This window comes from Phragmites australis, chromosome 19 (assembly GCF_958298935.1).
Source record: "Phragmites australis chromosome 19, lpPhrAust1.1, whole genome shotgun sequence".
In the NCBI taxonomy this organism is placed as follows: domain Eukaryota; kingdom Viridiplantae; phylum Streptophyta; class Magnoliopsida; order Poales; family Poaceae; genus Phragmites; species Phragmites australis.
In genome coordinates this window covers 2,943,759-2,966,094 of record NC_084939.1, presented here as the reverse complement: position 1 = coordinate 2,966,094, position 22,336 = coordinate 2,943,759, and the positions used below count along the sequence as shown (strand labels likewise).

The following is a 22,336-nucleotide window of genomic DNA, read 5'->3' as shown; positions in this document are numbered from 1 at the left end:
CAAAAGCCCCTGTGCAGCCGAGGGTTGACACCGGGTCATGGAGTGCTAAGGGAAAGAAAGCGAAGGAAGCTATTGGTGTAGCATGATCCAAATTTTTCCACACTTCAGGCATTCCTGGTAGAAGAGCGGACGATGCATTCTTTGTCGCTGCAGTTAAAGAAACATAGAAATGGGGTGAGTGATTAAGTTTGTAATGAATTCATTGTTGTTATACTTCTTTCTTTTTGACGTCTGATCATTTATTCCGTAACAGGCGAGGGTGTACCATCTCCAACTGGTCGGGATATAGATGGTAAGTATTTGGACGAAAACGAAAATGCCTTGAAGAAAATATTTGACAAGTGGAAGCTAGAATGGCCAGAGTATGGTGTTACCATAATGTGCGATTCGTGGATGGGACCGACGCACATGAGTATTATTAATTTCTTCTTATATTACAATGGTTGTATGTTTTCATAAGTCTGTAGATGCAACTGGCTACAGTCAGGATGCAAAATATTTGAACAAGGTACATTATTTTCCTAAGTTGCTAACATAGTATTTCAATTGTTGTATATTTATTTAGTTCATTCTTTTATGCAGGAGATAAGAGCAGTGGTAAATGGTTTGGGCCCATAAAATATTATACAGATTGTGACTGATAACATGTCCAAGTACAAGAAGGCATGTCAAGTTCTGAGAAGGGAATATCCTGCTATCATGTGGCAGCCTTGTGTGGCGCACACGATAAATTTAATGTTGAAATCGGTTGGTGATTAGAGAACACGGCATTGTCATCCAAAGTGCAAGGGCCATATCACGATGGCTGTACAATCATTCAAAACTACATGAAATGATGAAGGCCACGATTGGTGGAGAGTTGGTGAGGTGGAATGCCACAAGATTTGGCACTAACTACCTATTTCTTGATAGCTTTCTACGACGAAAGGATAAGTTCATGCAATGGATGGCATCTAGTGAGCTCCAGCAGTCTCGAAACATTAGTTCTGATATTGGGAGATATGCACATAGTTGCTTATCCAAGTTACCATAGTGGCAAAAGTGGTTGTCGATTCCGTCCAGCCATTGTATGCATTCCTCCGTTTTGCTGATCAGGGCAAAGTGCCAACATTGAGTAATGTGCTCCTGAGGTACACCGTTGTGAAGCAGGAGTATGAAGCGTTGTATCGGAATGATAGAGATTCTTTTGATAAGTACATGGCAATTATCGATCGCAGAATGCATGATCTAGCCAATGAGACCTATATGAATGCCGGTAATACACTCCTACCACTTCCTATCTTATTTGTACTGATGCTTGTGTTTCTAATGCTTCTGGTACTAATGCTTCGATCATCAACTTGCAGCGGCCGCTTTGAACCCCCGCACGCATTACGTGTATAGCACGGGTCCAACCTTGCTCGAAGATCTCCGTGAGGTATTTGAGAGGATGACTGATGTTACTACTGCCACGGAAGCTCTTATTGAGGCTGAAACATATCGGACAAAGTCTCTCTCGTTCTCAGGTCCTCTAGCTGCACGTATGGCTTGTGACGGCAGGACTCATCCTAGTACAAAAACTTTTACATATCTATCCGCTGCATCATTTTATCTACTTTTCCGAGCCTCATATCACTTTATCTACTTGCAGCGCAATGGTGGTCTATGTTTGGTTCGTCTACACCTACACTATCAATGTTTGCCAGACGCCTAGTGTTACAGTGCGCTTCATCTAGTGGGTGTGAGAGGAACTGGAGTACATTTGCTTTCATCCACACCAAAGTTTGCAACCGATTAAGCTACAAGAAGCTCCATAAGTTGGTATATGTCAACTACAATATGAGAATACAGAACAACTTGGATGCAGGTATCAGGTCGACTGTTGATGATGATCCATTTCAGCGGCTTATGGAGTTCACATGGAACGAGGATAATAATCCGTTCCGGGACTGGATGGAGACCGGGAGATGAAATGTAGCCCCTGAGCTTGCCGAGGAGGACACAGATAGCGACGTACTCCTGCCTACTCACCTGGTGACAGACACAACGAACACACCTGACTTACAACGGTGGGCTGCTACAATGGTTGGTGACATACACACGGGAAAAAGGAAGAAGCAAATGACGCATACAAAGAAGAGCAAGAAGACTAAGGGCAAGGGCAAAAGATAAGTGCAAAGCGATGAGAGCACGGATAGTGACCCAAAGAACCCAACTTACCAAGAATCGAATGACAACAACTCAAAGACTGACAGCGGTGATGATGATGGTCAGGGCGGTGATGTTCCTCCATGCCAATCCTCTGTCGTTCCTCCCGTGCAATTCACTGGTGAGAGTCAGTTTTCGCATGCCACACAGGATCAGGACCACGGTGCCCCATCCTCACCAAGGCATATAATACATGGTGAGCACGATGGACCACAGGATAGTGCGAGCTATTCCAGTAGCTATGTGAAAGTGCATCTAGCCCCTATGTGTAGTTTTGGTAATTAATGACAATACATATGGACTAACAATGTTGTTGAGATTGTTAGTAGGTTGTTCAATAGGTGATGCATGGAGAAGAGATATGCATGAACTCTAGGTGATGCTCGGATGTGATGCATGGAGGAGAAATATGCATCTAAATAAATAAGCTTTTAGTGATGCTCATAAGAAGAAGAAGAAGCTCAATAAGATTAGCAATAAGCTTGAATGCTAAGTTACTTGTGGAGATCAAGTAACTAAAGGTATGACTTGTTAATAGAGTTTTATGGACTAACCCGTGGCTATGTGTTTAAGAATGAGTGGGGTTAGGTTCTATATGAAGATTGACAATATGCATGAAGGCTAATAAGTTACTTGTGGAGATCAAGTAACTTAAGGTATAAATGTTGTCATTTAGGTTTTATGGACTAACCCATGTACTTTGTGCTTGAGAGTGAGTTGGGGTTAGGATCCATAAAAAGGCATAAGTTAAATTGAAATCATATATGCCAAGAGTGAAGAACAAGAGTGGACTCCATATATGAAAAAGTGAATTCCTTGAAGATGTCGAATACAAAGTGGTTTTCTATGGCAAGACAGTGAAGGGCAAGCAAGACTCGGCTGCGATGGACCATCCGTGGTGAAGGGCAAGCAAATGGCTTGGCGCCGAAGGACCAAGGCGGTGGTGAAGAGCGAGTGAAGGCTTTGCGCCGATGGACTGTGCGAGGTTATGTGAAGCTATGGATGATTCACATCAATCATATGAAGAATCAAGAAGATATGGAGTGAAGAATATATGGAAGTTAGCAACCCTCAAGGTTTGAAAGAAAAAGAAGCGGTACTTGAAAGTTTTCAAATGCTCAAGTGGTTCAAACGAGTTTTATCTTTGAATTTGAGTATAGGTATGCCGCACTATTAAGAGGGATGCAACGTGAGCTAATTGTCGCGTCTCAGTGCTCAAGAGTTCCCAACCAAACCCAAAGTGAGAGTTTGTTGTTAAGAGTCTGGAGCGGAAAGTAGGGAAGTGTACAAATAGGTTTTGGAGTGTTCCTAATTTGATTCTTTGTGTTTTAGGTCATGAATTCAGTTTGGATGTGTAGCCCTCTGAATAAGCTTTCCATAGAGTCCAAAATCGTCGAAATCGGACTCCGGGATCAAAAGTTATCGCCGTTTTTCGGAGGTCAGCTGTGCTGTACTCGGAGACTGCGGTGAAGACCGGACTCTCCGGTACCTGGAAAGGCCGGAGACTCCGGTGAAGTCCGGATACTCCGGTGAAGTCCGGATACTCTGGTACCTGGAGTGGCCGAAGACTTCGGGAAGTCTCTGGGGCTGTTTTCTGGGTTAAGTGCCGACCGGAGACTCTGGTGTAGGCCGGATACTCCGGTAAAAGTCCAGAAAAGAGCGTAACGGCTAGTTCTGACACATTCTGTGACCGTTCTGACGCCGTATTTGGATTTAGGGTCGGATACTCCGGTGTTCACCGGATACTCCGGTCAGTTCTGTTAAAAACAGTAACGGCTAGTTGTTTGGAGTGGGCTATTTATACCCCACTCACCCCATCCTTTGGGGCTGCTGTAAGGGGCACGAAAGAACATATTTTTAGAGCCAAAAGAACCTCTCCCACTCTATTCTAGTGTGTGATTTGAGAAGAAAAGTGAGTTGGGTTGAGAGATTGGAAGATTGAGTGCAAGTGAGCTAAAATCCAATCTTGAGCACTTGAGTTCTCGGCAAGAAGTTCGATTGCGTTTGTTATTCTTGGAGGTGAAGCCTCCTAGCCGGCTAGGTGTTGCCCGATGAGCTCCCGCGCGTGTAGTGAGCCACGGGAAAGTTTGTGAAGGTCGATCTCACCTCCGAAAGGGAAGAGATAAAGCTAGTGGATCGAGGAAAGCGGTTGAAAGAGACCCGGCTCGTTGGAGCTTCCTCAACGGAGACGTAGGATTCACGGTGGTGAATCCGAACTTCAGGAAACAAATCTTTGTGTCTCCTCTCTTGTTTCCTTACTTTTATGTTCTTGCTCAAATCTTTGCATATATTGCTCGATCTACTTGTTTGTGTGTATTTGAGTGTAGGTTCTCCGTGAATCTACTTGGAATCATCTCCAGAAACACACGACATCACTTGGTTTGAGCTAGAACTCTCCACTCATTAATTTTATTCAGTTTCGGGCTCTGTTCTGTACAGAAACCGGAGAATCCGGACTTTACCGGAGTTTTCGGACCTGTACACACCGGAGTATCCGGACCACACCGGAGACTCCGGATGAACAGTAATTTCAGGCATATAAACAGTATTTTCAGCCTTTTTCAATTTAAGTTTTATTGTATATCTCTTGCTAGAATTGAGTAATTTTGTCACCTTAGGATTGTAATTTCCACACTTATTTAGGGTGATTGTGCACTAGTTGAGCCTAGCATATTTAGTTTTTTCTCTTGTGAAAAACTCGTTAGTTTATATTCCGCTGCAAGTTTAGGCTAACGGTAGAAAATGTTGAATTTTTGTAAAAACGCCTATTCACCCCCCTCTAGGCGACATCATTGTCCTTTCACTATGACATGGAGAGTAGTTATGGATCGTATCCATACCACTATTTTGTCCCCGATGCTCAGTCAGAACTTCCTATTCAGTGGGTCTATTAGTGACGAGATCCTGAGTTTTACGCCATTTTGCAAGAACAATGGTCAACCACTTCTGCATGGACAGGGCAAACATGGGCTGAGTTTAAGGCAGAGTTGCTATCAACACAACGGCTAATACTAATGTCCACCGATGAGTATAATATGGCCGAATGTAATCGCCCCCCAAGCTGGTGATTCTAAAGGTGATACAAATTTACTTTTTGCAACTACTTTATTTTCGTACCATGTTGTTACACTAATTTTTTCCATCTCGTAGGCTGCACGTGGCGTGGATACCATGGTAAGTACCGAAGGATGGGATGTAATTGTGTTTTTAGCTTTACTACGAACAATTTGATATATATTTATTAATTTTAGACGCTGCATATGTAATATACGCATATATTCGAAGTAACAATTATATGTTCGTGCTTGAATTGCTATTATTATCTGTTTGTTGCCTTCGAAACTTCGAAAATAGAGCAAAGGTCATACCAAAATTTTATATGATATTACAAAACATATCATGATACTATACTATTTTTTTCATGATTTATTGGTCAATTTTTTGTTTCTTGTGATTTTCCTACATAATTATTGATAATGCGTCCATACAGCTCGGTAATCGCTCAAAATCGTTCAGTTATCGCAGCAATTCGGACGGTTTTTGATCCCTCGATTACCGAGCAAATTGCTCGGTAACCGGTCCAATTCGATCGGTTACCGAGCGGGCAAAATTACGATTTTTCTCCAAATTTCAAATTTTGCCAAATGAATTTTGTTCGAGCTCCGGTCGGTAAGCCGAACCCTGCTCTGGACCGCTGGTTGTTAGATGGGCCGGGCTGAGCCCTGACCTAGAAAGGCTCTATAGTCTATAGGTTTCTTGGATTGCCCTAGATTAGTCTTGTGGTTGTTAGAGCGTGATTGGTTATCTAGATTAGTTCCTATTAAGGTTTTGAAACGTAGGAATAATATGTTTGGTTGGATGTATATTCCTAAGCTATGTAAAAGTGTTCGTTAGTTAGACTAACTAGCACGTCAATCGGCTGTTTTAGCGTGGCCTCGACTAATGCATGCCAATTTTTTCCCTACATAAACATCCAAACATAGATTAATCTCTTAAAATAAGCTCATAGAATAGCACACTCTAAGAAGATTATTTGTTGCCTTTGTTGCTCTTCAAATACCAATCTTAGTTCACTCTTATCATCCTTGTGTAAGACGATAAACACCTGTGAATCTTAGTTCACTGCTACCATCCTCATGTAAGATGATAAACACCCGTAAAGGAATCAACATCTTCACAAACAAATATGTTATGAATCATTGTCCTCACAACATGTGTTCGAACTATAATTTTGTGTAAAATCCTTTGTGTTGAGAAATCAAAGGCTTCGCCAAATCATTACTACGTTGTCACACCATCACGAGCGATGAGTAAAATAATATTTCTAATATTCATACCTCTGTTTTTTATAAGAGTAAGTTGATGGATTATTTCATAGCTCCTATCGTGCCCCGTGGATGAGTAATATGTAGGTAAACGGTGGTCTTTTAAATGTGTGCATTGAATTGTACTCGAAAAAAACCACAATCGGGCCCAACTATTTCCCACTCGCACAAGGCATAACCACCAATCAGGGTCGGTTCAGCCTCCGGCCCGGCCCGGTCCGGCCTATCAACCGCACTTTCTTCCCTCTACACAAGCCGAAACTTCGCACGAACCGGACACGACGCGTCCTCCTCGCTTCCCCCTGGCGCCGGCGACTCCGATCCCCTCTCCTCCTCGTCTTCCTACTCCCCTCCATCCTACCCGAGCGATCGGTCGGTCGATCCGGTTCCCCATCCCCTGTCGCCTCGCCTCCCCGATCCACCCATCCACCAACCGCCGGCGCGCGCAAGATTCAGATTTGGCCCGCGCGAGGGAGGCGGAGGAAAGGAAAGGATGGGGGCGTGGATGTCGCGTGTGTGGTTCCTGATGTTCCCGGCGCGCGAGTACAAGCTTGTGGTGGTCGGGCTCGACAACGCCGGCAAGACCACCACGCTCTACAAGCTCCACCTCGGCGAGGCCGTCACCGCCGCGCCAACCATCGGCAGCAACGTCGAGGAGGTCGTCTTCAAGAACCTGCGGTTCGAGGTCAGCCCTGCCCTCACCCGGCTCTTTCTCTCTGTCTTCTTCCTTCCCTCACCCGCCGTCTGGACCCTACAGCACGAGTTTTCAGGCTTGATTCGCTTCGCCGCTAGGTCGCCGCAGCTGCTACCTTGCTCCGCGGTTGCCGCCGGATCGAGCGGTCTGGGAGCGGCCGCGGCGGCGCGTTTTTCCGTGGACTTAAGATCTAGGTTCTAGATGTAGAGGGGAAAGCGGAAAAAATATGTTTTCCCCCTCTCCCTGATGTAGTTCATAGAGTCATCGAGAAGCCGTGAGCTGATGCGGTGCTAGCACCTGTCTGTGAAGCCATTCACGCTGATCTGGATAGGTTCGGCTATCGTAGCCCTGATCATGTGTTCATGGAGATTGTGGGCAAGTGAGATTGTGGTGAGGACTAGATGAGAATTCCATGCCGTAGGATGAATGCGGTAGCTGAGATCTTCTTAGCTTGCATGCGTGGTATGTTACCTGTGGTAAATGTGGCACGATTCCATCTAAACGGGCAGTACAAGTCCCTTCTTTATGGCCATTTAGTCTGTTTTACTTGTTGAAAGGTAGGGATTAGGGTTTTCCTGCTGAAAATCATTTATGACCAATTTTTTGATCTAGCTGTGATAGGTATTGAGTGTTGATAAGGAGCATAGTTTTCATACTTCTATTTTCATCGTGGTATGTTTCCACATTGGTTTCCAACTAGCCCAGGCAGACAGCTCTTGCTTCACTAACATATTATTTCGAGGTCAACCTAGGCAGAATGTTAACTTAATTCGAGACCAAAAAAGAAATCAATCTAGCTAACACCGTAACACAATATATTGAGTCCAATCTCCATTTCTTAGCTACTGGATTTAATCTTTGCTGCTGTGTAACTCCACCCTCCAGCTTTGAGGTTTATGCTTGATTATTTGCTATGAGCTTTTATAGGCTTTGATGAATGATTTTGCTAATCCCTGGGAATTGTGATAATGTGTTAAAGATACACCGTCGGGCAAAATATTTGCTTGTTTTAATGTATTGAATTTATCTTTCTCGTATTGTGTGCTATAGTAATCAGTGGAACTATATCGTGGACTCAATGTAGGGAAGCAGTATATGATTTACCCCATGATTGCTTTAGAAGTGTTGATTTATCAGGTCCCATAGTGTTTCAGCTTGCTATTCTCCAGATGTTTAGTTTCCATGGACTAAGAAGCATAGTATATCTTTGCTGATCTGTGCAAACTTTACCAGGAATCTTATGATGTCTGCATTCATATATTTTCTTCAAGAATAAGGGGGATATTCAAAGTTGTACTAATTACCGTGGGATTAAGCTGATGAGCCATACGATGAAGCTATGGGAAAGAGTCATTGAACACCGCTTACGAAGGATGACAAGCGTGACCAAAAATCAGTTTGGTTTCATGCCTGGGAGGTCGACCATGGAAGCTATCTTCTTGGTACGACAACTTATGGAGAGATACAGGGAGCAAAAGAAGGACTTGCATATGGTGTTCATTGACTTAGAGAAGGCCTACGATAAGATACCGCGGAATGTTATGTGGTGGGCCTTGGAGAAGCACAAAGTCCCAACAAAGTATATTACCCTTATCAAGGATATGTACGATAATGTTGTGACAAGTGTTCGGACAAGCGATGGTGACACCGATGATTTTCCAATTAGAATAGGACTGCACCAAGGGTCAGCTTTGAGCCCTTATCTTTTTGCTTTGGTGATGGATGAGGTCACAAGGGATATACAAGGTGATATCCCATGGTGTATGCTCTTTGCAGATGATGTGGTGCTAGTCGACGATAGTCGGACGGGGGTAAATGGAAAGTTGGAGCTGTGGAGACAGACCTTGGAGTCGAAGGGTTTTAGGCTTAGTAGAACTAAAACTGAGTACATGAGGTGCGATTTTAGTACTACTAGGCACGAGGAAGATGAGGTTTGCCTTGACGGGCAGGTGATACCTCAGAAGGATACCTTTCGATATTTGGGGTCGATGCTGCAGAAGGATGGTGAAATCGATGAAGATGTGAGCCATCGAATCAAAGCCGGGTGGATGAAGTGGCGCCAAGCTTCCGGCGTCCTCTGCGACAAGAGAGTACCACAGAAGCTAAAAGGCAGGTTCTATAGGACGGCAATTAGACCTGCGATGTTGTATGGCGCAGAATGTTGGCCAACTAAAAGGCAACATGTCCAACGGTTGAGTGTAGCGGAGATGCGCATGCTGAGATGGATGTGTGGCCACACAAGAAAGGATCGGGTTCGGAATGAGGACATACGTGATAGAGTTGGTGTAGCACCAATTGAAGAGAAGCTTGTCCAACATCGTTTGAGATGGTTTGGGCATATACAACGCAGGCCCTCAGAAGCGCCTGTACATAGCGGAAGAATAAAGCGTGCGGATAATGTCAAGAGAGGTCGAGGTAGACCAAACTTGACATGGGAGGAGTCTGTAAAGAGGGATCTGAAAGACTGGAATATCACCAAAGAACTAGCCATGGACAGAGGTGCGTGGAAGTTAGCTATCCACGTGCCAGAGCCATGACTAGACTTGCAAGATCTTATGGGTTTCATCTCTAGCCTACCCCAACTTGTTTGGGACTGAAAGGCTTTGTTGTTGTTGTTGTTGTTACTTAAGTGCAAAAATATAATAAGAAGTATCGATGCCCGGACAACTTGTATTTTGGAAGTGCCACTTCAATGGATAGGATTTGCATCTTGTAACAATAGATTGTTTACTTCATGCTTTCCTGAAGTAAACAAAAACATCTGTTTCAGAGAGTCACTGAATGAATATGCCAAATGTCCTGAAATTTAAATATGCTTAAGAGACAAGACTTGTGCAATACGCACTGGTCTCCTGAAAAGATATTTATTGCTGCGAGTTGTGTGAACTTGTGATTATGTTTACCATGTTACTTCTGTACTATCAAAGTCTTTGGTTCTCTCTTGGCACAGGAACGATCAAATCTTTCTTTGTTCTTGTTTAGCAACACCAATGTGTTGCTTGTACTGATATTATGTAACAAATCTGCTAGCAGCCCATTCAACTTCCACTTGGAAACAAGATCATCTTTTATTTCCGTTATTAGTTTGGCCCAATATAAGCCTATTTCCCAAAGCCAAACCTATTATAAGAGTTCACTGTCTTATTTGGATTGTGTCCGAATGATTGCATCTTTGGGTGAAAAACGCCCAATTCTTTGTTGTTTGCCAATACCCATGCATTGTACTAATATTATGCTTGAATGCACCAGGTTTGGGATTTGGGAGGACAAGAAAGTCTACGCACATCATGGGCAACATACTACCGAGGAACTCACGCTGTCATTGTAGTAATCGACAGCACCGACCGTACTCGGATCAACATCATCAAGGATGAGCTCTTCCGGTTGCTCCAGCACGCGGACCTCGAGAACGCGGTGGTCCTTGTGTTTGCGAACAAGCAGGATCTCAAGGACGCGATGTCCCCCGCTGAGATCACAGACGCCCTCTCCCTCCACAGCATAAAGAACCACGACTGGCACATACAGGCATCGTGCGCCATCACCGGCGAGGGCCTCTACGACGGCATGGGGTGGATCGCCCAGAAAGTCGCCGGGAAGGGTACAGCGAGCTGACTGACGTGAATCGCCGCCACCTGTGTTCCCTTGAATTTGTTGGAGGTGGCTGGATGGGTTTGCTCTTCCTGCCACCACCATCCTCTGTTTATTTATGTTGCAAACTGCCTGAAAATTGTGTCTGTATTCCCATCAATCTGAATATAAAGAAGCAAATTTGCACGCCATCAGATATGAGATGTTACTTGTTCTGTCAGCGATGGCAGCACCGAAACCGGGAGCGTGTAAGGTGAGAAGTCACTTTTAGGCCAACTCCAGCGGCTCTTGTATCCAACCGGTAAACTACTGTGAGCGTTGGATTTGCAGATTGAGGATCGCATCACCCTTCCAGCAGCAGCCGTTTCTAGCGCTACACTGATGAGCGCGAGTTACTGTAGTACTAGAACAACGGGCAAATTTGCCGATCGAATAGAGCACTCGTATTACTGTTTACAGTATATGACTATAGATTTAAAGAGAAGAGGAGAGTAATACTATAGATTTAAAGAGAAGAGAAGAGGAGAGTAATATAAAGTAGGAAATAGAATAGCTATTAGAGATAAAAAAAAATAAGGAATACTGTAATAGTGTTAGAAGATGTTGTGATAGTATTATATAGGATGAATTTTTAAAGTATCGGTTGAAGATAGTTTTAATAGAGAGCTTTACTGTATCGAGTCAGTCAAACAGTGATAACTATTAGCGACAAGTTAATGGTGACAAGTATTAGCGGAAAGTGATACGATATTACTTCATGGTGAGTTGTTACATGATACATTTCCTTGATGCGTAGTAAGTACACTACCACTTCCTGGAGACTGCTTGTCAAATGTCTGCTCTGCCTCGCCATGATTTCATCTGGTGCGCAACAGGTCGCTTCCAAGTTCTGTCTGTTGGTAGCTTACAGCCGTGGCATGAGGCGAAACTGCGTGAAGGTCGGTCGCATCAGCGTACGGGCAAGGGGCAATGGCCAATGAGCCTTACAAATAGTACGCATATGATGCACATGAATCGAGAGCGATTTGTTGTGATAAGATGTCACCATTTGCTGTCAAATGGCCTTTTCTCTCTCTTTTTCTTTGTTGTGATAAGATGTCATCCAGTTCATCCAAAAGGTTAAGAACTGATGAGAGTTAATAAAACTCTTTTGTCCAGAAAAAACCCAAAAGGTTAAACTATCGAAAAACCGTATACTAATCACACGTAACGGCGAGCGCGCTCTCTCTCAAATCCAGTCAATATCACTGGGATTATTAAGAACCAATCATGTCTTACTACTTGTACTGTAGTGTTTGGTAGCTCCTAGATTATTTAGGAGAAAATTCCCTCGGTGCCATCGAATAATAATGTACTTTTATCGCTATTTAGTCTTATCCCAAATCTATGGCAGGAAGCTGTCAGCAAAATACTCCCCTATCAAGAGATGATATTCCTCTCGTATCTGAACCTTCCTGACGAGGTCCAATTAAAAGCCCATTGCAATTAAAGAATGGAACCCCATCAAAAAAAAAAAGAAAGAAAGAAAGAAGAAGAAGAATAGAACATCGGTTGGTAAACAAAACTCATAGGAGATAGACACAAGTCCCTTGTTCATTCCTGCCCCATCACCATCACATTTCCAGGAACGAGTGAACTGGTATTTTGCTATGCCCATGATTCGGAGCCATCTTTCTGTGGAATGAAGCCGTGTATGTACAACTTCATCTACCAGGGATTAAATTGTAGTGCCCACTATTATGCACCTGCGGGTGCACTCAACAGGGTTTCCTTCACTATGTCAGGTGTGTTTAGTTGCGTGCGCCGAGTCAAGTCATTCTCACGCGATGTATATTCTTTTTCCCAATAATGTATGTTTGAATACCTACATGCAAAAACCAAACCATCCTGCGTTGTCGAAAAAGTTGCTCTTGAACCAGTGTCCATGTCAGGAAACGCCCAATTCAGCCATTGCTAGGGAGTCATGCTCAGCCAATTGTGTGCTAGAGAATGATTAGTGCATAGTAAGTGATATTAGTGTAAGGTGATGTTAATTATTTTCGGTTGCTAGGTGAGGTGTTGAGGTGATCTTTCTGTAGGTGTATCTTTTGCGATGTTATTTCTTCGTTGCTAATGTAATCTCATCTTCTTAGGGAAATGTTCCGGTGGCTGACCCGTGTATAGTGCGCATACATGGTGCATTTGCGTATGCGTGTACCTTGCAACCTCACAAGGGAAAATAAAGCTATATCCATGGTTCCGAGCCCAACACAGCAAAGATGTCCCCTCCCTGCTATTTGGGCACTTACCTCTTCATTTGCAAATTGCACCTCTCCCTTTATATAAGTCAAACCATAACACCTCACCTCTCTCTCCCACACACACACACACACACACACACACACACTTGGCAGCAAAGAGAGACATGGAGATCACCACTTCTGTGCTCCTTCCTCGTGCTCATGGCCTCCTACCTGCAGCATCACCACCTTTCACGATGAAACGAAACTACCTGAGGCCTGACATGAGGAGGAAGCGCCGCTCCACGGTGCGAGCGGTCATGGTGAGGCCGCAGGAGGCGGCAGCGCCGGCACCGCAAAGGGAGACGGTGGCGGCACCACCACCACCGAGAGAGACGGCGGCGGCGACGACGGTGTACCACGACAACTGGTTCGACAAGCTGGCCATCGGATACCTGTCCAGGAAGCTTCAAGAAGCTTCTGGTACTTGCCCTTACACATTCTCGCCACCTTGGAATGATCGTCCGCTTTTGTCCAGCCATGAACTTCTTCTTTTTTTGTTTCTGTCTGCAAAGTTTTGGTGACTCATCCTATGCTGTTTAGAATACGTCGTAGTTTCTTGTTAAACGGTCATCTTTTCTTGTTTGGCGTATATACTTCTTTTGATGTGTTAATATTTGGCTTGATCGCAAATATACTGTGTGGTTGGCTAATGAACAAAGTTTTTCTTAACATGAAACTGTGCTTGCGTATATATCGGTGTTGATCGCGTAAGCGATTGCATAATGTGACGTTATTTTATTTTGTCCCAAGCATAGATATCATCTTCAATGACTCATAGGAGTAGTAATATTGATGGCGATCATATAATCAATATTGGGGCAAATTGTTCCTAGCACTAAAAGCGGAGCCATTTTTTTCCTGCACTAAATTATTTTCTCCAATCCATACATTTTGCTGATCCAATTTCTCTAGATTCTGACCAGTTCCATAAAAGAAAATACCAAAAGCATCTTAGGAGGTACATAAGGTACATATTGCAACAAACAGAAGTGTATCAGCATACCGGCAACTAAGAGAGGCTATAAGCTGTGATTCGCACAAATGTGAGATGCACATTCTAGGAATCTCGTAGTGGTTGAATGAATCTAGCCTTTTGGGTTTCTCTAACTTTTCTTTACACTGAGTCAAATATCCTATTTTTTCTAAAAAAAAACAAAATACACTGAGTCAAATATCATATGTGCATTTTCCTCCCTGGAAATTAATAACCACTTATCATCGCAGAAAAAAGTAGAGAATAAACTATTTAAGTTTGATATTATCTGTGTTATAGCCATAGGAGTGATATTCTATTTAACCGTATTTGGTTGTATGTATAACCAATAGTGTCTGCCTAAAGTAAAATTATATGAAGTATGAACCCCATGGGAATCCACTGGCCATTGCTATAGTTGGAGGCAGAGTCTCTGCAGGCTTTTGACTATAGAGAAGTGTCAAGGTAAATAACACTGTCGTCCCTGCCTTGGCTCCAAGGTCGGCCGGTTGATCTGAACTGAACGGTCCAGATCAAGTGCTACAGTACCGGTAGTACGCTGTCGCTACTAACCACTGCGTGTGACACAATGATTTCTCCCCTGTTTGCTACTGAGCCAACGCCATTTCTCACATCTTCCACATACTACACTGCTGTCTACCCTTCTCCATCTTTTTTTTTTCTGGTGGTGACATGGGGAAAAGCATGAAGAACATGGGCAAGTAATAACAAATTATCTACAGTTTAGTGATTGATAATGATTTTTTTTTTTTTGAGAAATGTGATTGATAATGATATGAACATGACATGCAATCATGCATGCGTGTGTGCCAGGGCTGAAGAACGAAAAGGACGGCTACGAGGGCCTGATAGAGGCGGCCCTGACCATCTCTGCAATCTTCAGAGTTGATCGACAGTGGGATACTGTGGCCGACGCCCTGGAACGAGCATTTCCCAGCTACATTCTCACAATGGCAAGTGCATACATACTCCTCAAAACTTCCATTGCAAGGTAGATAATATTTTTTTCTAAAAAATATAATGTGTATTTAAGAAGGAATGTAATTTGTTTAAAAATACAAATCAAATCAGTTTTAGTAGAGGGTTGTTTTTTATCATACCTTGGCTTGGAATGACAGCGTTCTGTTGGGCAGATAAAGGTGATGATGCCACCTTCGAGATTCTCCCGGGAGTACTTCGCTGCCTTCACCACCATATTCTTCCCCTGGCTGGTTGGACCGTGTGAGGTATATACATACACAGCTTTCCTCTTCTTGCTGAGATGTTCATCTTCCTCCTTGTAATACTTGAGTTCAGAAAAGAGTAGCTGAAGCAGGGTACCTTCACAAGAAACAGTTCATGTTAGTGCCCTGCACAAAGTGCTAGTGCTTCTAGTGTATATTTTAGTATAACATGGAGTCATGCATGGAATATACTCCAGCATAGTTTTGCAATTTTTTCCCCCATATGCACTCCCCAGTATTGATAAAGTTGTGTGAGTAATCATAATGTTGTTGAACAAGGTCAGGGAATCCGAAGTTGATGGTAGGAAAGAGAAAAATGTGGTCTACATCCCCAAGTGCAGGTAATTCAATCATCATCCATAATTTTTTTATTGCACAGAAAATGTTAAAATAATTTAAATGTAGATTAATTTATTGCTTAACTTTAACAAGTATGACCATAACTAAATCAAAATTTTCTAACTGCTGAGTGCCCCATAAAAAATCTGATCAAACTGTTTGTGTCTTGGTACTTCATAGATAAATTATAAATTCTTAAGGTGTAAAAAGTATCTGTTTTGCTATTGATAGGTTATGAATCTGAACCATAAATTAGTTCTGAATAGAATATTTGCAATATGTCAACCTTCACTCAAGTAAAACCATTTGAAAAAGGTATTGAATAACTAATGTTGAGATGCAACATGTATTGCTCATGTCGTAATTGTCGCAAACTGACAATCCAACTCATACTCCACAAACTAGCTACTGAAGTAGAAAAGAACTACGTTTAAAAAAAATAAGAATACAAAATAAAGGCATGTGCAATATACCAATTTTACCCATGTTGGTGCAGGCATACCAACAAATGCTGAAGAGCAGGATAATGATATTGTTCTCGCTGACCATTTCCTTCCTATCTTGCTCTGACAGATTTCTGGAAAGCACCAACTGTGTTGGGATGTGCACGAATCTTTGCAAGATCCCATGCGAGAAGTTCATCCAAGATTCACTCGGCACGGCTGTCTACATGTCTCCTAGTAAGTTCATCCATGAGAGGCTAGCCTGAAAGAATATATATATCAATGAGTAAATACATCTTTTAATTTGTTAGAACTTAGAATCCATGTAAAATAACCAAGCCCCAGTCCGCTGAATAAAGTCGGGAAGAAATTAGTGGATTGTCAAGAGTTAGCATCATCTAAAAGTTAGAAAATGTGTCAAAGTCTGAACATTGTATCGCTAAAGTCCATGGTCACTTACCTAATTATACTATTGCTCAACATCATACTGACTATTGCCAAAACGCAAGTGAACTTAGAATATGACCTTTCCACTTCAAGTAGTGCTAGTGTCTTTGCAATATGGTCCATATCTGTCCAACTGTTCAGACGAGCTCTGAAGAGGAATGTTAACACTGAAAGCAATGCATCAAGATTCTACATGAAAATTACCGAAGTTCACTTGATTATGTTAAGTCTCAAGATCTTGCCATGTGTATCCACTGAACTGAGGCACCATGCCTTTTTTGGGCATGGGAACCACAAGTTGCCATTTTGGGGACACAAAAGATTGAAGTGGGGCCAACATGTTTGCAGGTTATAGAGCAATTGCAGTCAAGTTGTACAAAAAGACAGAGGGCCAGCTTCTACTTGTTATTCTTAGTGGAAAACTACAAATAACAGAAACAAGTTGTGAAATAGTAGTGTCTATACCAACCATTCCACAATTCAGTGCTTGTCAAATATAGTACAAGCACATTCACTTACCAGTGCAGAGCCAGCATGTTTCAACAATCAGAGCAATATGATTAAATCTCACTAACGAGAAGCACTTGTTGTGAATGTTGGGTCTTTCTTGGTGAATATTTCAACTAAACCAATCATAGTTTCTAGGTCAAAAGATGTTGATATCTTATGACATGATGACATCATTCCAGATAATCGAAGATCAAATTGAGTCAGAATTTGCTAGGCACCTACTCCTTTTTGTCCTGTCAAGTGATTAGCTCAGGAAGCAGCCAATGAATGTTAGCTTAATGGCACTGCTAATGGTTTTTGGGCTTATCTTCACTTCTTCCACTCATGTATAATGCAAAAGAGTGCTTCCAAGCCTGATTAAAATAGCTCCATATATAATTCCAACAAAAGCAAACCTTATGTTTAAGGAGGTCTTTTTCTAGTTGCCAATCAAAAAAAAGGGAAACTATGTTACATTCTCTTCAGACAAGCCCTGTACCTGCGGGGAATAGTATGTAATGTCAACTATATCATCACTATTCAGATTGTGAAGACATGAGCTGTGAGATGATCTTTGGACAGCAACCTCCTAAAGATGATCCAGCACTGAAGCAGCCATGCTTCAGGACAAAATGTAAGTCTGCATGTAAGTTGTCTGAACAAATTTAATCATATTTTCTCTTAAGTTCTTATATTCTTTACTTAATGCATATGTAGGTATTGCAAAGCAGAATCATCGTGTGAATTGCTCTATTTGATTTGAGAGGAAAGTGTAAATGATTGGGATAAATATCACCCAATTGGAAAGCAGCATCAACTTAATAGATTTTTTTTTTCTTGAGATAGTATCAGAAGGCACTTCTAGTCAACTCTTACTTCAAATTGTTAGGTAACTGGTTGTTGATCCAGATAAATCAGAGAGGAAGTGAAGGACATACTTGTGCAAAATACAAAGCATTTTAAGTGCATGTTCTTCATAAGTCGTAAGAAGAAGCAAAGAAAGATTAAAAGAAGCATGGAAATATCCATTCCAGGAATTCTCATGTTAACTGAAAAAAAAAAACTACAGATCATCGTTTGGTTGAGCGCGTTGTATATCTGCCAGGTTAAAACTAACTCACATCTGTGTTATGAATCAAGTTATAATGAGCAGATTCCTCTAACAAAATTGAAAACTAAAAGCCTACAACCGATACAACTCTAACTCGTGATTTAGTATTAGTCCTTAAGAATCATGATACATTCTTCAGCGCAGAGTTTCTGACAATGTATTGTCCAACCACGCAGGACGTTTGCTCAATTACATGAAATATCAGAACATGTAGTACTTTCAACTGTAATGACATGGGTACATAAACTCGCATCTCTGAAAATCCCTAGGTATATCGTAAAATATCTATCTAATAAATGTTGTAATGCCGAAAATTCCGATATGTTATGTTATGAAGAAAAATATCAGAACTTTCTCAAAATGTGGCATGTATCTTCAGCAATGATGCTCATGGTCTTAGAAAGGGTATTCCCACATCTTGATTCTATAGGTGGTGGTAGTAAATCATGAGAGACTTGACTAAAAAAAATGAAAAGTATTGCAACTCTAACATTGTTACAGAAGAACAACAGGTAGGACCTACCAGTATGAAGATGCCACTTTCTGAAACCAAGAGAGCACTTACAGCATATAGCCACATAAAGAATTGATACAGCACAACAGAGTCAAGACAGGGATAACCATCACTGCCGACATGGGTAGTGTGCACTGTACTACTGAGTTTTGGCTGCTGAGATTTTTTGCATGATTTTCTTTGACAGCTATTGGCTTTAGTTGATTTCTCCACAATATTCATTGCAGGTCCTGACTGAATGTTCTCGGTAATTTGTTAAAAGAAAGGGTGACGATATTTTAAAAAGTGCTAGGCACTAGGTGGGCATCGCGGAGGCATCTAGCACCTAACTGCCAATTAGGCGTAGGCATCTAGCACCTAATCGTGGTGGCATCTAGGTGGCTGATTTTTTAAACAATAATCTTATTTCCATGACAATAATAATTGTATCAATGGAAATCTCCTGTAGTATTCGTAATAACAAATTGACATCACAGCTTTCTCTGTCAATTGGTTATCTGTCGGTGATTTTGGAGATAGGAAAGGAGAGAAACCAATGTCCCTAGCAATTGACATTAGCAACTGTATCCAGCAAAAGGACTCTTCTGTGGTGGCACCGATTATGATAAATCTATTATGAGTTATCCCATAGGGAAGTAACTACACCAATAATTCCCATAAAATGAATAATCATCATAAGGCCCCACGTTAGCTTGAAAATTTTCAACCTTTTTGTTTTATATTTGACCCTGTGACACTTTAAGATTTCGGAGATATCCGATAAAATTGGAACGATACAGAGAAGATGCTGCTATATTTTTTTTTCCTATGGCAAGCCGTAGGCTGCGTAGTTTAGTGGCATCCCAGGTTTTGTGGCCCTAGGGTAAGAAGTTTATATCAATTCCTTTCTTCAGCATTCTAGAATTCAGATGGTTAAGTATTACTTGGCCTAACCTAGATAAGAAAAGCCAGCTAGACGGAATCAATAAATGACAACCTAAGTGAATAAAAGTAATGCTTTATGTCATGAAGCTTAAATTATTGGTATAGCTGTGTAACATGCTCCATTGGGATGGCGACCAGCACTAAGTGACTGTAAATAGAGTAACAACAGTAATTGTATTCCATGCACAAAGTATAAAATTGAAAGGTGTTGATTCTAAGAAAGGCGTAATGAAGGGACCAGGATGGAAACCTAATAGTAAATTTTATAGATATTCATATTCCATTTTTTCAAAAAGGTATAAAAGTTCTAACTCATTACTTGCAAATGTTGAGTGTTAAACTTTGTAGCACTCAGACCAATCTCCTGGTTCAACATGATAGTCTTGTTGCTTCATTAATTTGCTACTTTCCGCCCTCTGTTCTCCAATTATAAATAAAAAAAGTGGCTTCATATGTCATTCTTTGTCTAACCATAATGATCACCATATCTTCTTGTCCTCTTCATTTCATTTTGATACTAACACCCAACACATTTATATCTGTATGCTCAATGCTGTTAAGCTACTCTAATATTAACACACAATGATGTTTATATTAAACAAGAATATGTAACTGATCTTCGAATGCTAATTCACACTTATAAACTTAATCATACCTTCTATAATGTATTGCAAGCTTTAGCCACCTTCAGTCCAGCTACAGCCTGGTCTCAACTCTAGTTCTCTTGACATTAATAGTCTCAGGACATCATCGGCATCGTCCCTTCTCCCAAGTGAAACGTAAATATCAGCAAGCATCATATAGTTAGCTCTATTTTCTGGATCCAAGGACAAGAGATGCCTAGCTGCTGCTTCCCCAATCACCAAATCCCCCCATGAACGGGAACCACTTAACAATGTCCCCCACAATATAGGGTTTTTTGTGTGTTCAGAGTGAGAACTCTGTATCAGGTGATATGCATCAGTCAGGCGTCCAGAACGACAGAGCATATCAACAACACATGAAATATGCTCGATATCTGGCTCCATACCATACTGCTCTTCCATGCACTTGAGCAAGCCCATTCCCTCCTCAACAAGACCCGTGTTTTTAAAGGCAGTCAACACAGCAGTAAAAGTGTAGTGGTTTGGTTGTACTGCTGTTTTCTTCATCAGCTCAAAAAGCTTAACAACTTCGGCAGCAAGTCCATTCCATGCACATACCTGCATCATAGAAGCCCAAGAGATTACATTCTTGTTCATAATCCCATTAAACACATCAACTGAACGCCTAAGACTTCCACAGCGACCATACATGCAAATAAGCGAATTAGCGATTGTCCATTCATTCTGGAACCCTCTTTTGACAATCTGAGCATGTGCTTCCATCCCCTTTTTCAATGATGGGATCACCGAGATCATAGGTAGGATCTCCAAGAATGTAACAACATCCGGATCAATGCCAATCCTCTGCATCTCTACTGCAAATATAATTGCCTTTTCCACTTGTCCCAGCTCTCCACAGCCTTTGATCATAGCATTCCATGCAACAACATCACCTCTAACCTCTGCAACTCCATGTAGAAGGTCCGCAGACGAATCTAACTTCCCACACTTTGCATACATATATATCAGCGTGGTTAGTACAGAGGGATCTCTCTTGAATTCACTGCCACTACACAGCACATAGTTTTCTTCGATCCATTTTCCTTCCCTCCAGTCCCCCAACTCAGTGCAGGCCAGAATCACATTGAGCAAGATCGACCTAGTGACCAGCACTGCCGAATTCGAGACCATCCAGTGGAAAAGTTTCAGAGCATAACCTGATTTCCCATTCCGAAAAAGACCACCAATCACCGAACTCCAAGTGACGGAATCCTTCACCGCCATCTGACGAAACAACATCACAGCCTTGCTCAAACAGCCGAACTTGGCATACAGCTCCAGGAGAGCATTGGAAGCGAAGAGGCTGCGGTGGAAGCCACGCTTAACCACTACGGCGTGCATCATACCACGGCCCTTCCAAGAACCGAAACCTGCATAACCAGATATCAAGCTCACAATAGTTGCCTCGGACGGCCACACCCCGTCCACAGAGCTCATCCAGTTGAACATCTCCACGGCCTCTCCCAAGAACCCCGCACGGATGTACCCACCGATCACCGTGTTCCACGCCACGGCGTCTGGCCTCGGCATTCCGTCGAACACCCTGCGCGCGGCACCCATGTCCCCGGCCTCGGCGTGCATCCCAATCAGGGCCGTCGCAACCAGGAGGTCGGACGCGAACCCTCTGGCCGCAGCAGCACTCTCGACACGCCGGCCAAGCTCAGCCTCCTCCGGCGAGGCGCGCGCGCACGCCGTGGCGGCAAGGTGGAACGTGTGGCGGTCGGGCGCGCAGTGGGGCGGCATGTCGCGGAAGAGCGCAGCCGCCTCGCGAGGGAGGCCCAGGGCGAGGTAGCCCCGGAGCATCGCGTTGTAGAGGAGCGGCTTGGGCGGCGACGGCGCGGAGGAGATCGCGGAGGCGGCGTCGAACACCCCCCGCGCGGCATCGGGGTCGCCGAGGCGGGAGTAGCGGGAGACGAGGAGGGACGCGAGGTAGCCGTTGGCAGCGAGGCCGGAGACGACGGCGAGCGCGTGCGGGCGGCGGGGGTCGATGGCGGCGGCGGCGGGGTGGTCGATGGCGGCGGCGAGGGCTTCCTTGAGGGCCTGGTACCGGTAGGCCACGGCGGGCATTTAGCATCAGTTTTTTTTTTTCCCTTCCAGAATCCGTGTTTGAATTTAGGCGCGACAGTGGGCCC

At 43.0% G+C, this 22,336-nt stretch overlaps 3 protein-coding genes across 7 annotated transcripts; 2 read left to right on the top strand and 1 right to left on the bottom strand.

Annotated features, from left to right (window-relative positions):
• Nucleotides 1-6,746: 6,746 nt before the first annotated feature.
• Nucleotides 6,747-10,988, top strand: LOC133900144 (uncharacterized). The gene is made up of 2 exons (XM_062341283.1): nt 6,747-7,197; nt 10,456-10,988. Exons 1-2 carry the CDS (start codon nt 7,006-7,008, stop codon nt 10,816-10,818), a joined length of 555 nt encoding a protein of 184 aa, XP_062197267.1. The 5' UTR covers nt 6,747-7,005; the 3' UTR covers nt 10,819-10,988.
• Nucleotides 10,989-12,894: 1,906 nt separating this feature from the next.
• LOC133900705 (beta-carotene isomerase D27, chloroplastic-like) lies at nt 12,895-18,018 on the top strand. Its single transcript, XM_062341922.1, has 7 exons — nt 12,895-13,496; nt 14,884-15,023; nt 15,204-15,296; nt 15,573-15,634; nt 16,206-16,312; nt 17,556-17,645; nt 17,729-18,018. The coding sequence occupies exons 1-7, from the start codon at nt 13,199-13,201 to the stop codon at nt 17,767-17,769; spliced, it is 831 nt and encodes a 276-aa protein (XP_062197906.1). The 5' UTR covers nt 12,895-13,198; the 3' UTR covers nt 17,770-18,018.
• LOC133900704 (pentatricopeptide repeat-containing protein At3g16610-like) lies at nt 15,171-22,285 on the bottom strand. Of its 5 annotated transcripts, XM_062341918.1 has the most exons (4): nt 20,216-22,285; nt 16,536-17,651; nt 16,106-16,337; nt 15,171-15,390 (listed from the first exon to the last, which is right to left on the bottom strand). In XM_062341918.1, the coding sequence occupies exon 1, from the start codon at nt 22,269-22,271 to the stop codon at nt 20,238-20,240; it is 2,034 nt and encodes a 677-aa protein (XP_062197902.1). In that variant the 5' UTR covers nt 22,272-22,285; the 3' UTR covers nt 15,171-15,390; nt 16,106-16,337; nt 16,536-17,651; nt 20,216-20,237. The 5 variants fall into 5 exon arrangements, with proteins under 5 accessions (XP_062197902.1, XP_062197901.1, XP_062197903.1 ...); XM_062341917.1 differs by lacking the exon at nt 16,536-17,651; XM_062341919.1 differs by lacking the exon at nt 16,536-17,651 and having other exon boundaries at nt 16,115-16,337.
• Nucleotides 22,286-22,336: the final 51 nt, after the last annotated feature.